The sequence below is a fragment of the Triturus cristatus genome, chromosome 1_2, assembly GCF_964204655.1.
Source record: "Triturus cristatus chromosome 1_2, aTriCri1.1, whole genome shotgun sequence".
Classification (NCBI taxonomy): Eukaryota; Metazoa; Chordata; class Amphibia; order Caudata; family Salamandridae; genus Triturus; species Triturus cristatus.
Window position 1 is genome coordinate 1,145,029,342 of NC_140580.1, and position 14,893 is coordinate 1,145,044,234.

Here is a 14,893-nt window from a genome sequence, read left to right on the forward strand (position 1 = left end):
CACCCTCCCATATCGTACCTTGGCCCTTTGTTTCTTGTCCAACTGTTCTTCTTCCTTTCTCTGTCCTCTCCTGCCCCCACTGCTGTTTGCCCAGTGACAATCACCACCTGCCCCCTCCCACGCGTTGATGCATATGTGAAAGCTATTTTACTTTATTAATGTGTTTATTTAGCCATTTTGTACAGCAGCACATTTGCTATGCAGCATGGTTGAAGATGAACAACAAAAAAGCATTGAAAATGCAATAGGTCTCACCTTTGATTAAGTTAAAGCCATTTGCTTTGCTAATGGTATTGTATAGCAAAGCAAATGGCTTTAACTTAATGAAAGGCGAGACCTATTGCATTTTCAATGCTTCTTTTCAAAGTTTGTCCTGACTGTGATGCGGCAGGGTATTGTCCCAATCGATGGCCATTTACCACACTCCTTCCACTGCATGGTAGTGCAAGGGATCAGCCAATGCGCCAGCACTGGATCCATTAGAAACCATCTACAACAGGACAGTCGGAATAAATTTCAAACCAGATTTAGCAAATCCTCCGCAACTTCACTCAGTTGTTAGCATCACTGCGTAATAAGATATGCAGGGCTTTAAGTGGGCCGGGTCCTGCCGGTGCTCAGCTCTGGCAGTTCTATAAAGCAGGTGCTGAGACGGGTCCGTATCGGGCCCTCTATTTTTGCCCGCACCCTCAGGCTGGAGAAACAAATCTTAACACTGCAGCAGTACCACCCTTAACTGCATTTTATTACAACTTTAAAGAAACTCGTTATAGTTCTTTCACAGCCTCATCATTTCAAAACTGAAGCGTTTTCAATATGATGTACAAAGAAGCCATAGTTGTTGCATATATGACTTATGTAACAAGCAACCATTGGCAAAGCCAATAGTCCTTACTTCTTGTAGGTGTAATGTTATTTGTTCTATTATATTTCTGGATGTAATGACAAAAACAGCAAAATACTAGTTGGGCGGCACATGATGCTAAGCACAGGTTTTTAGCTCAGGTATTTTTAAACCACGCCCTTAATTACATGGGCCACGCCCCTTCGAGAGACCTACCAGTTTTTTCAACCCACTGAAAGCCCTGAGATATGTACTCCAAACTCGCATACATCTACTTTCCGTGTTAATTCCTCCCTTGATGCTTCCAGAAGGTGTACTATTTTTGCCAGGGATGTTTTGTTGCTCGACGTACCAGAAAAAGAAACGATTAGCCCGTGCCTAGTGTGGTTGCAGCACCCCGGGATGAACGGATATCAATGGGAAACAAGCAGAGTATTTTTGCTGAGCCAGCACGCTCCAATGCACAGGCTGGATGTTTCGCAATTCAACACATGTGAAGCACATCATTTTCCAATTAACTTAATTAATATAAACAAATACGGACCCGAATTGTCAAGCAGCTCCGAGAGGAAGCGCGGCGCGCGGGCAGCTAAATGAGTACACTGCTTTGCTGTTCTGCTATTGACATTTCCAATTACAGACTGAAGTTGGCAAACAGGACTCCCGTCTCTCTACAGTAGCCTCGCTGCTGCGATGCCACACTGTTAATTAAATATTACATCGGGGAGAGCAAACATCAAAGAAACACTCTCAAATGACTTTCAAGCATCCCTAACCCGAAAAGAAACATTTGATGGCAAAGTATTTCTCTCACTCTGAGAAATCGCTTGGACATGTTTAAATGGTTATCTCTTAACAGTTCCACTTCTAATGTCTGACAAAGAGAAGAAGCAAACAGAGACACTTCCCCTGGTGAAGCAACGCTGACCACAACCGCACAGCCACCAGCACCATAAAAAATAAATGGAGCGTGGTGTCCCTGAAGCGGGCATTGCGCTCCGAAACAAAGTAATAAAAAAAAAAAGTAAATAAACGGAGCGCGGTGTCCCTGAAGCGGGCACCGCGCTCTGAATCAAAGTAATAAAGTGCGGCAAGCTAATAATAGAAACAAAGCAATAAAACAAAGTTAATAAACGGAGCGCGGTGTCCCTGAAGCGGGCACCGCGCTCCGAATCAAAGTAATAAAGTGCGGCAAGCTAATAATAAACCTACTGTCACGCCGCGGGTAAAAGATCCAATCCCGCTGGGCGTGGCTACAAGATGATAGGGTGGCAACAAGCAGCGATTGGCATGCCTTAGGTGCAATCATTACACTGCCTTTTACATAATTCTTGATGCCAAAAGACACGCACGAATGAGAATTGAAGGCAGAGCTGGGACGAGGCTTCTGGAATCGTATCGATTCCAAAAAGCCTCGTAAGATGAGAGCAGCGCATGTGCTGCTTACGTCACGAGACCTAAAAAAGAAGAAGACCTAAAGACACTGTTGGGGATTTGACTAATCGAAACTGCTGCCCCAGTTCCATATGAAGGGGTTCAAAGATAAAACAAGCATTGAAAATGCAATAGGTCACGCCTTTGATTAAGTTAAAGCCATTTGCTTTGCTAATGGTATTGTATTATAGCTTTGCATTATTTAATCAAAGGCGAGACCTATTGCATTTTCAATGCTTCGTTTGCAGGCTGAATGCGAGCGGCCACTGTGGCTCCTGACACATGGGCCGGCACTCTGGGTAGGCGCCCTCAACCAGCATTTACAAGATGGCGGCTGGTGAAACCTCCATGGCACACCTCCCCAGGACCCTGTTTCAGTGAATCTGAAGGTAAGTGCTGGCCATGCCTAACGAAAACGGAATGGGAAGGCTGGACTTAATATTGACCATTTTTCACAACTAGCCCCTGGTGAAATTTAAATCACAGCATTGTAATTTCAGGAATCTGCATGAAACCCCCCAAATTATGCCAGGTCACATAATTACGCTGCAGTTCGCAACACAATTACAGGGCGGGTGAGTAAAAACAATTAGAACAACCAGAACGTCAGCAGCTGTTGTTCGACAACTGTGTACTGCGCTGGAATCATTTTGGGCTAAAAATAAAGCGTTAAATGACGGGTCCCTATTTTGGGTAATTAAGTGTAATCTCACATCATTTTCTTGAAAATCTGTGTAATTACACAAAAGCAACAACTTCGTCCTGGTCCTGCCCCACCTGTCCCAATTCAGCCTGGCAGGCCCGAGACGTGTTTAAAGGGCTATTTAAGTGGGTGGCACAATCAGTGCTGCAGGCCCAACAGTAGCATTTAATTCACAGGGCGTAGGTACATGTAGCACCAATTTATTAGGGATTTACAAGTAAATTAAAGGTGCCATTAGGGTGGAAGCCAATGTTACTATGATTTAGGGAGAGAGCACAAGCACTGGTTAGCAGAAGTAAAGGACACAGAGTCCTGAGGCCAGCAAAAACGAAGTCAACAAAAACAGAGATTGAAGGAAAATGTTGTGGAACACCACACCAAAGATGTCAGGTCCAACACTGCTGAACTTAAATTTCTAATAAAAACATTATTTATAGCTGTAAAATGCAGTATCAACCTCTGTATGTTATTTTTAATAAGCATTGCTCAAATATGTATTGTTGTCTAGTGATCCTCTGTCATGTGTCACCTCCAACCAGTCCCAGAGTTTTAGCCAGCAGCAAGTTGTATTAGCGGACCTGCAGTTTTGTATCCTCCTGGTCACATACACGTCATACCTTCTCATGGACATGATAACATCAGCATAGGGTGGACTGATATAAAGATAGGGTATAATGATAATTGCATAGGACAGGCAGATGTTACTGTAGTACCCAGTCTGAGCCATGCAGCTATAAGACTGTTGATACCTGTCAATCTGTCTGCATCCATCCATGCGCTCATTCTTTGAACCACTTATCCAGCCCTCCATCCATGCATGTACTCACTCATTTATTCATGGACTCACTCATTCTTGCATACATGCACTCACTCGCACGTCTGATTGTTGACTCACTTGTCCACCTAAACTGCCACACAACAACAACAGCACCCCAACTCTCCTATGAAAAAGATACACTTTAAATATAAAAGAGCCAGACCTACTTGCTTGGCTAATGCTTGTTTTCACATAAGCATTGCAAGTTTCCCATATGTTACACAGTTGTATGTTCTAAGACTGGCAATATTTTTGTGAGGATAGATTTGTGAAAACACCACATTTCAGGTGGTAATTTTCACTCTAAAGTCTAAGATGTATTAGAAAGTAGCATACTCTAATAAACAAAATGGCAAAGCAAAACTCAACCGAGTAAAGGGGTTCTTATTTCAATTGTAGTGTAGTGAAACGTTTGACAACAAGCTAAATAAAATAAACATTTCCAACACCTAAATGTGGCCATAAATTGGGTTCAGGAGGCGCGAGCTAAAGTTATGTTTCTACGCCGCTACTCGATGTGTGCTTTTAGACAAGCCACTTAATCTCAGCAGCAACATTTCTCAGAGGGTGAAACGGGAGGGGCGCTCCTAAATCTGTCCGAAATACTCATGGTATAATTGCTACTTCCTCTCTCTCTCATCTCCTGCCTGAGTTATCCACCTCACCAGTCGATGTTAAGAGCAAAAGGTACAGAGAGGGGTTATTAAAACGCAAGATCTGTGAGGATGCCGTCTGCAGCTGACCCGCGACACCCAACTAATAAATAACACAACGGCCAACAGCACGCGTGCCTCGCATCTCAAAACTATGTTCTGCATGGAGGAAGTGCCGACAGCCGCAGCATGCTCGAACAATGCCTGAGGAAATCAAAGGCACACAGAGCAGGCAAACTCACACACCTTGACACAAAACAGCGAGCAAAGGAACTCCCCAGGGTAGCATGCCACGACCGGAGAAAGCAGGTCTCCAGACTGAAAGATAAGACATTTGGGGTTTGAAGGCAGGTGACATTTCTAATGCTGCCGAAGGGGAGACCAGAGACGCATATGTGAGTTGACATTTGTCATTCTGGTCAGAGAGAGTGAGCGGGAGTGCGCAGAGCAGGATCAAGGTGCGTTTATTGCAGCATCTGCTCCTCGCAGTGAGGAACACAATGCAATGCTTAGGTTTAGAGGCGTGCAGCTGGGAAAGAAAAGACCAGGTGAGACTCGAAAAGTAATACCCTGTAGGTAGGAAGAAAGAGAGATATGGTGAACGGACAAGGGAGAGGAAGATAAAGTGAGAGAGACGAAAACGGAAAGTGAGAGAGACGAAAACGGTGGGCGGGGGTGGTTTGGGGAGGAGAAAAAGCAAGATAAGGAAGAAATATATATCAAAAAAGGAACAATGAAAAGACGGTACGAGAAGGAAACAGCAAATAACTAAGTAATAGAAGAAGAGCGCGAGCACTAAACACGCACTTCTTTAGAGAACGAAAAGGAAAGAAAGAGAACAAGCGCGGCCTGTCATGGGACGGATAGAAGAGGTGCACACGGGGACTGCCTTTACTGGCGGCGAAAAAAAAAGTCCCGAGTGTATCCCCCGCCAGTAAAGCATCCAATCCCCGCGTGTACATCTTCTGTCTCGTTTGTCTCCCCGCGTGCACACTGGAATCGTATTGATTCCAAAAGGCCTCCGCATGGCAGAACAGCGCATGCGCTGCTTTCGCCAGGCCGAGACCTAAAAAGTTGGAGGTGCACTTGTCATGTGTCTTAGTTAGGCCCATGCAGAAACAATGCAATCTTTCACCATGAACACATTTCTTAAGTTGCGTTCCCTTTCACACAATAACCTTTTACACACATTTCCTAGTGTGACAATGCTTTGCTTACAGATTCCACTTCACTAGACCATTATCACAATTCCTTGAACACCATATACAAGGCCTCCACACACATTGTGCAAATGTTGTTCTATTTTTCATCCACGGGGCAACACGGCTATCTATAAACCATACCAATTCTGGCTTGCCCAGGACTTGCAAGTATGCTTTTCATTATAAATAAACAAGCATTTCCTGGTTTAGTTAGAGGAGCACTTTGCTGTCATTGGCGAGGTCTCCACACACTGAAGCTTCAGCCCAGCAGCTTGCCATCTCTGCGAAGGGTGTGTAGCTTGGTACCAAGACAGGGACTTACATTCTTTCCCTTCAGGTAGCCATGGTTGGCTCATTCAGTACTGACATTGTTGGCTGAACACACACATGCCCTAGACACTTCGGTTAGGGACGGCATAGTAGGAGAATTACCAGATTTCCATATTGTGTTGTATGCCTGCATATATATGTTGCCTTAGCATGATGGTGGAACTTTATATTCTGTTCACTGTCCTGGTACTTTTAAGAACTTTTATCTGCTTCTGTCTATTGCTCATTGCAGCACATATATTTTATACAAGAATCACGTTGGTTCAATAAACACTGAAAATGTCCCACTGTGTATTCCTTGTGTAGCTCTCTAAGAATAAAGAGAGCATGAGTGACTGAGCAAAAGGGTTCTAGATCTGTTACAATGATTCCTGGGGGATCAAGGCTGTCGTGGTCAGGGGTTGCCAGAAACATTCGCTACCCGCCTAAGTTTAGGGTTAATCATAGTGGCACTGTGAGCTAACTGGCCTATAGGACCACGTATCCTAAGGGGGATGCATGGAATCAGTCTGGCACCATCCCAACAGTTATGCTGTCCACAAATGTGCAGTTCCTACCGTAGGGTGGAAACTACACGACAACTCTGTGGAAGTCTCAAAAGTGGGATGGCTGTGGTCTTCGCATTTGTTCCCAATCGAAGTGCAATATGAGAGCTCTGTAAAGACTCCGCAATAAAATATATTTGAATGGTGCAAGACAAAGGGAGGTTTACTTGTCAATCTACTAAAACGTTGTAGAACGATCATTGTTGTCTAGTCGGACTATGGATATAAAATATTGTGTTAAATTCCTGCACTATTCAGTTTTAAAGTTTGCAATACAGGACCGACTTTTTTTTACGTCAGTTGCCCTTAGCAAATACATAAAGTGAGAGCCATGTTTCCTTGTGTTGTAGCTTATTGTTCTACACATTAAATGTATAAAAACATGTTGTTTTCATTTTTAACTTTTAGTATTTTTCCTCAGACAAATACACCTCACCTCATTCCAACCCTTGCCTGCTCATTGCAGCATCCCTTCAAGTTGGGTACCCTCGGGTCACAACAGTCATCGGATTCAGCTGTTTTTTCTGTATAATTATGAATTTCCTTATTTGCCACATCATCTACCGTCTCTTGCATAATTGGCAGATTCTTACATAAACAATATTTCTGAATGAAACGCGTCAACTTTTGCTGAAAGGACAGAACCTACAGGAGGGGTGAACTGCACTGAACTTGGCGAATGTTAATGCTTGATGTTTTCCAGCACTGAGAGGGTGAGCATTTTCTGCAGATGGTGTTCATATATCACTATTGATGAACTGAGGAGTCCATTATTGAAAGTGACAAATTGTTGGCAAGACAACGTTTATTTAGACTCCACAGTCCTTAAACATATAAAATCAGCATAAATACAATTCCTACAATCATTAAAAAAATTCTTAGACTCATCATCTTAAAATTCATGATTTAAAATCCTGTGCCATGTTTCAGACCTAGTAATTCACTTTACGTACCATGAGTCAAGCATTTCATTACTAACTCTGGTCGGGTTTCTTTAAATTTTATATAAACTCCCCCCAGGCACAGGCAATTAAAACATCAGTTTACAATTCTTTATTAACATCCTTACCTTCCTTTGAATCATATATCTTATCTCAAAATGTGAAAAGGAGGGCATATTGATACTAGACACATCTCAAGTCTTCTTTTGCTCTTTGGATAAACCTCCCCGGGGCACAGACTGTATTGAAGTTCTTCATTTCAGTTAAAGGTTCTGCTGCCTGTGTCCCATTAGTTATACTATACTTTTTAAAAATTGGACATAATATCTACTTCCGTAACTCTAAAACCATATATCAATCCAATAAAATATGTAAAATATCACATGTTGTCCCCAGGATACAGTTGCACTTCCGATTACTACCAATCATTACTCTTTTTGTCTCATTATTCTGATAGAAAGGGTTGACACCGATTCTCAGCCTTAATACTTCTCTTCTCAGGCGTTGACAGGGTATCCTATAAATGCAGCAGAAATTAGCAGCATTTTGCCACGACAAGGTCATAAAGCATACCAATTTTTCCCCCATGATGTACTCCTGGTCCTGAGCACGAGATAATTATTTTCTCAAAATTGTTGGGTTTTACTCTCGATACACAACTCAATCTCCAGAAATACATCAACATTCTGACCTTTTGTGTCCATTACCAGCTTGAACTTATTTAGGGACCATTAACCATTTCTTTCAGGAACCTGAGTCCAAGCACTAGGACCAACCAGACTTGACTAGGAAAATGCCATTCTCTCCAGAAGACTGAACGTTCACCTTGTCCCTTACATCTTGTATCACGAAAGATCTCATGAAATGGTCGCTTTGACCATGTCCCATCTAATGCGCTTCTCAAATCTGCTCCAGATCGATGGCAGACCCACCTTCATATTTGCTTGCCTCGTGTATAAACTATTACACTACGATCAAACCCAATATTTGGCCAATAAGTTGAAGATTCTGTGTGGTCTCACAGCGGCGGCCGGCATAGTCAAACGCTGAGTGGCAGGTGGGAGGGGGGAGTCGACAGACAACGGAATAGGTATAATTAAATAAATAATACCGATTCCGCCGCCTGTCGTCTCCAGTACCCCTGCCCCGCCCCACTGCGCTTACCTGTGCCAGCTGCCACTGGGTTCTCAACTATTTCATAACTCGAACTTCTGTACCATTTATCTTCATTTTTAGATCTCGCCTGACCCAGCGCATGCGCTGGTCTGGCGAGACTTATCGAGAGGGCTCCAAAAAGTGCTACCAGGCCAGCCTAGAGCTACAGTGCATGTGAGCGGGTCGCGCTTTACCACGATTACTTTCACTTTAGAGGCCGCACGGCCACTTTGATGTTTGATCGGGATCACTTTTACTTTCGCGGCCGCACGGCCGCTTTGCATAGCCAATAGGTCTCACTTTTGGGACCTTATAAGTATTTAGTTATGCAACTGTTGCATGGCTAAACACTTATAAGGTCCCAAAGGCGAGACCTATTGGCTATGCCAATGCTTGTTTTTTTTAATGCACCTAGTAGATTTAGTTTAGAATTCATCTGGCTCTCTACTTTCAAAAGAGAACTAAAACTGTTCTTCTTGATCAGTATTACTACCCTGGCCCGCTTCTGAGCGATATGTGAGTTTTTGTTGGGATATTAGACTGTATTACTCCTGCTGGATGGTACTTTAAACTCTACTTGGATAGATTACTTTACAATGTATATTTGTTGTACCATTATATTTAGACTTAGAAATATTTAGGTTCCGACATTGAATATTTCTGCATATTAGCATAGTAATATTGCATATATTTGTTTAGGTTTACTGCTTAATATGGTTTTAACTTGTAAAGAGCTTTAATGCTAAAGGGTTTTGTACGCGCTATAATAAAACCGCCAATACCCAAATTGGACGATGACTTCTTCAATATTATCTGACAGGGAGAGACAGTCATAATGATGGAAGTTGACAACACTAAAAAAATGACAAATAGGGAGCACCTATTATTTACCCATAACTCATGGTTATGACAAGCCATGCCATAACTTGGAGCGATGGATAGAAAGGCAGCTATTGTAAATATCAAGGACCCCCTGTATTGATTCTAGAACTCCTAGGACAGGGCAATAATATAATTGTATGCAACACCCTAGGCAGTCAATTGTCTCAACTCATCTAGCGGCTCATCACAGCAGCATTGTTATGAAAACTCAGTGCAAAACACTAACTGTATAAAACATATATACATTTTATATAAATTATTGATAAAGAGTGAATAGCACATCATATACACAATACAACATGATTTCGGACCAACACAAACATAAGGTTACAAAGGTCATGAAAGATGATAATTGATAACAAATACAAAAAACACTACAAACACAAATACATGTATACATAATGAAACAAGCATTTGCAATGCAACAGGTCTTGCATTTATGAGAGTTTGAGTTATTGACATTGTAAATGACAATGCCTTTTATTTAGGAGTCGTTTTTAAAACAGATAAATAAATGGCATTGACATTTACAATGCCAATAGCTTAAACTCTTGCAATTGCGAGACCTATTGCATTGGAAATTCGTGCTATAACATTTTTTAAAAAGCGTTAGGAGAGAGCATGTCCTGCAAAGCTATTTGAGAAAATAGTGCTCGCAAGCTGTAATTAAAGCATACTGAGGAACATGCGTAACAGGGGGTGTCGCCATGGGAGGTTACAAAATGAGACAAGGCGGTACTAAGGAGAGACTACTAATCCTTTTGCCCAATGAACAGCCACAGTTTACAGTGGACAATGACATAAGCCAATGAAAAATGTGGGCATGCCTCCCAGCGCTGCCCAAGCTCGACCTAATAAGGACATGGCAGTCCGATTATATATAAAGGGGAAAAGATGACAGTATTTTTTTGTTGTTTTTTTACTTGCACAGGAATCAAGGGACTTCATTGACAGTGGCATGAAAGAACTGGAAGGTCGTGAACGCGCACTAACCTGCACATTGGTAAGTATTCACAAATCATTTTCTTAACCGTTCCCTCACACGAAATGTTAAGGGATTTACTCTTGTGAAGATGAGGAGTATACCAATTTTTTCCAAAGGTAGAAAGAGAAAAGGAACACCTCCAACAGTTATTGTGGCTCTAAATGAAGGTGCTTTCTCCAAGGGGAAGCCTATTTGTTGCTTCCAGGTCCGGATACCATGTAGCCAAAATGTAAGGGCAGCTTGATCCGCCATATGTCGGATCAAGTGGAGTCTCGGGTGCTGAAGTAAGATACCGCATCGAGCCCGACTCGGATGCTGAGCACAACGCCACGCTTTGTATACCCCAACATATAGACGGATCAAGCTGCCCTTGCATTTTGGCTGCATTATATCCGGACCTGGAAGCAACAAACAGAGCTGTATCTTATTGCATATTAAGAATAAGCGCTTTTGGTATTGTGAACATATCAACATAATTATACCTTGAAGGACAAATACAAAACGTGGCCGTTTGTTGGCATCATTTGTGCATCAGCTTTTAGATTTGATTCAGCCCATTTCTTTTGTATAGAAAGATAACATCGTGGCTCTCTTGATGAAGACGCTTTTAGCGTCGAAACACGAGTTGAGAAGATTTATCTCATAGCCACCTTTTTTCATTATGTATACATGTATTTGTAGTGTTTTTTGTATCTGTTATCAATTATCATCTTTCATAACCTTTGTAACCTTATGTTTGTCAGTCCGAAATCATGTTGTATTGTGTATATGATGTGCGATTCACTCTTTTATCAATAATTTAAATAAAATGTATATATGTTTTATACAGTTTGTTTTTTGCACTGAGTTTTCATAACAATGCTGCTGTGATGAGCCGCTAGATGGTTTGAGCCAATTGACTGCCTAGGGTGTTGCATACAATTATACAAAGGCATCTATAACAGTGCATGATGACATCAGCAGTGGTGGACTTCATACGAGCTCACAACAAAAACATCCTCACTTATGCAGAAGACATGCAACTGATACTGTCCCTCTTGGACAAACCATCCAACACAAGGAACAGGTTCATAACATGCATGACAGAAGTGGCCACCTGGATGACATCCAATTGCCTCAAACTGAACTCATCATAGACAACAAACTGGACACGACTGCCAAGTCAACTCAGTGGTCTTGTTCTGCTTCAACACCCTAAGAACGCTGAGGAAATTCTTCAAGTGGCCCCCAGACATTAGGGAAACGAGCACCCCAGTCCTCCTCACCAGCAGACTAGACTATGGGAACAACCTGTATGCAGGGATAACCGCCTGGCTCACAAGAAGACTGAAGACCGTCCGAAACATAGCAGCCAGACTAGTCCTTAACCTCCCGCACCATGCCCACATCACACCACATCTCAGGGAACACCACTGGCTCCCGATACACCAGTGTGCACACCTCAAACTCCTCACCCACAATGCACTCCACAACAGGTGCGCGGTCTACCTGAATAGCTGCATTCACTTCCACCAACCTTCTTGACAGCTCCACTCTGCTGGTCTCTCACTAGCAAACGCAAAGGAAGAGCACGGACCGCACCTTCTTTTACCTGCCGCCTAAAGCCTGGTATGACCTCCGACACACCAGAGCCTCCTCCTCTTTTCTTGGGTTTCACAAGTAACTGAAGACCTGGCTTTTCGAGTAAACCCTCCAGAGTTGGCTTCACACACCTGCTACAGAGCACCTGAATACCTTCACAGGTGATTAGCACACTATGGTTCCTGTCACTAACTCTGACAGAAATGCCTAATCAATCAATAAATCAAATAATTTTTAAAGCGCACTACTTACCCGCAAGGGTTTCAAGGCGCTGAGGGCGGGGAGTGAGGGGGGGAGGGTGCTGTTGCTACTGGTCGAACAGCCAGGTCTTGAGTCGTCTCAAGAAGGTTAGAAGGTCTTCAGTTTGTCGTAGGTTGAGCGGGAGGGTGTTCCAGGTCTTGGCGGCGCGGTGGGAGAAGGATCTGCCTCCGGCTGTGGTTCTACGGATGCGTGGGACGGTAGCCATGGAGAGGTCTGCGGAGCGGAGATTCCTGTTGGGTACGTAGAAGGAGAGTCGATGGTTGAGCTAGGCTGGGCCGGTCTTGTGGAGTGCCTTGTGTGCGTGGATCAGGAGCTTGAAGGAGATTCTTTTGTCGACGGGGAGCCAGTGCAGGTTCCTCAGGTGGGGGGTGATGTGGTTGCGGCGCGGGACGTCGAAGATCAGGCGTGCAGAGGCATTCTGGATTCTTTGCAGTCTGTTGATGAGCTTGGTCGGGGCTCCGGCGTAGATGGCGTTTCTGTAGTCGAGTCTGCTGCTGACTAGGGCCTGGGTGACTGGAAGTCACACCAACTGGTGATGCCAGCAACCTCTTTCATATGCTTCTTCACTTTTATTTGCACCAAGACTGCCTAAACAAATGTTTGGACAGCTGGAGCATGCAAATGTAGTACTTATGACGACAGGTAGGCCCGATATATATATACACATACATACACCACTCGGATACCCTCCTGCGTGATTAGCACCCTATAAGAACACCACTACCATAACGTAGCAGTGAACAACGGTAAGGCAGACATAACAATGGGTGATCAGAGCTCCAACAGTGACCTCTGGGAGGGCAGCCATGGCACTGTGTGATTACATCACCAGTAGGTGACGAATGGAAAAGCTGTCAAAACAATCTGTGATGAAATTATCTGTTAGCACGCTATAAAATGAAAGCAATAGGTTGTGATCACATCACCTGTAGCAACAAATAGGAATTGATCAGACCCATTAAAATTGTTCCTGTCACTAACCCTGCCAGAAATGCCTAATAGCAAGGAGATTTTACCAATCGGTGATGTCATCAATAGGGCCCTACAGGACTCGTGGCTCACGCCCACAAATAATGATCAGTTGTAATAACAGGTGATGACATCATCAGTAGCTACAAATGGAAATGCAGTCGTCATTAAAGGTAATTATGTTAGCGGACCAATGAGAAAGGATCTTTATTCATGGGAGATTACGTCATCGGCTGAGACCTGAATTCAAGCTGTTATACAAGGCAGATGTCACGGGGACCAATAGAAAACAGGCATTGCCAGAGACAGGTGACGTCTTCGGCACAGCCCAATGAGCGTCCGGATTCGGTGCACGTGGTGGGCTCACCTTGGGCGCGCGAGGCGGCTCCGGTACAACGGTGCGGTGCAAAACCAGCTCGGGGGCGCTACTGTGGATGTTGGAGATCTGCTCCAGCACGGACACGTCTCGGCTCGTGCACACCGACACACAGTTGTCCTCGGACCAGCGCAGCGGCTGTGGTCCGCAGACGGGGTAGTGCAGCTGCACTGCCGGCTCCCGGCGCGTCGGGATGGCTTGGGGACTACTAGAGTCCGGCATCGCCTGCACTACAGACATCCGGCTTCTCACTCGGCAGCACGCAGCGCAGGGGCGCTGTGACGTCACTAATGTGACCTTTTTGAGATACACCCGCGCGTCGCCATGTTTGGTGAGGATGAGCGCCAGTGTTTATCCTCACCCAACATGGCCGCTGACAGCAACATTGCCCGCTTGCTCCTTCACTTTTTATTCGCACCGAGATCAGCTCGACGAATGATTGGCCCACGACAGACAGTGCCGATCCCCCTCGCAAATTATCGCATACGTTTTTATTTTTACCAACCAACAATTTTAATAAACCAATTTTATTACCCACAACTAAACAATTATTGTTATTAAACACATTTTTTTACATTCTAATAAACCAACAAAACTTTAAATGTTCAATCTCCTCAGTTTGTGGATAAATCTTTCAGGATATCTTCGAAGTCCACCTTTTGCAAGACTTCAAATTCAGTGGCCATAATGGCAAGTGAGTTCAGTCGTTCTTGTGCATGTAAGAGCAATGACAACTTTTTAACTTCAAGTATAGGTTGCCGGAAGATGAGCTTTTAAGGTACAAACTCTTATGTGAATCTAATGTCTCTGAGTTAGGTACTTTAAGTTGTTAATGGGTACTTTACAAGAATACTGTAGTTTCTCTAAAATCTAAAAAAGGAAAGTTTTCATTCCTTTGAGTGGATTCATTTTTTCAAACATTCGGAAACACTTTAAGAAAGCTTGATTGTAATTTCTTCAAGATCAAATCAATATTATTTTAATCCGTTGTTGCAGGCTCCTAAAAGGAGTGGGGCCCATAGGCCAGTGCCCATTTAGTAATCCAGAACTGACGAGCCACAATAAACACACTAACAGGCAGCCCTGATGCATACCAGCAGAATTTTAATGAATCTTGTGTTTTACACTACAAGGGAAAAATAGCATAGAAAAGATAAATCAATTATGAGAATAACAGCGCCAATAACTGGAATAGGATTAAGTGAGTGCAGAAGC

At 43.5% G+C, this 14,893-nt stretch overlaps 1 protein-coding gene across 1 annotated transcript in view; it reads right to left on the reverse strand.

The window, feature by feature from the left end:
• Positions 1-13,998, reverse strand: part of LOC146868882 (general transcription factor 3C polypeptide 4-like) — a 53,400-nt gene extending 39,402 nt beyond the window's left edge. Inside the window, exon 1 of the mRNA XM_085613912.1 lies at positions 13,670-13,998. Within this exon, the coding sequence (XP_085470038.1) occupies positions 13,670-13,918 (249 nt within the window). The 5' untranslated portion in view covers positions 13,919-13,998. The remainder of the gene's footprint in view (positions 1-13,669) is intronic.
• Positions 13,999-14,893: the final 895 nt, after the last annotated feature.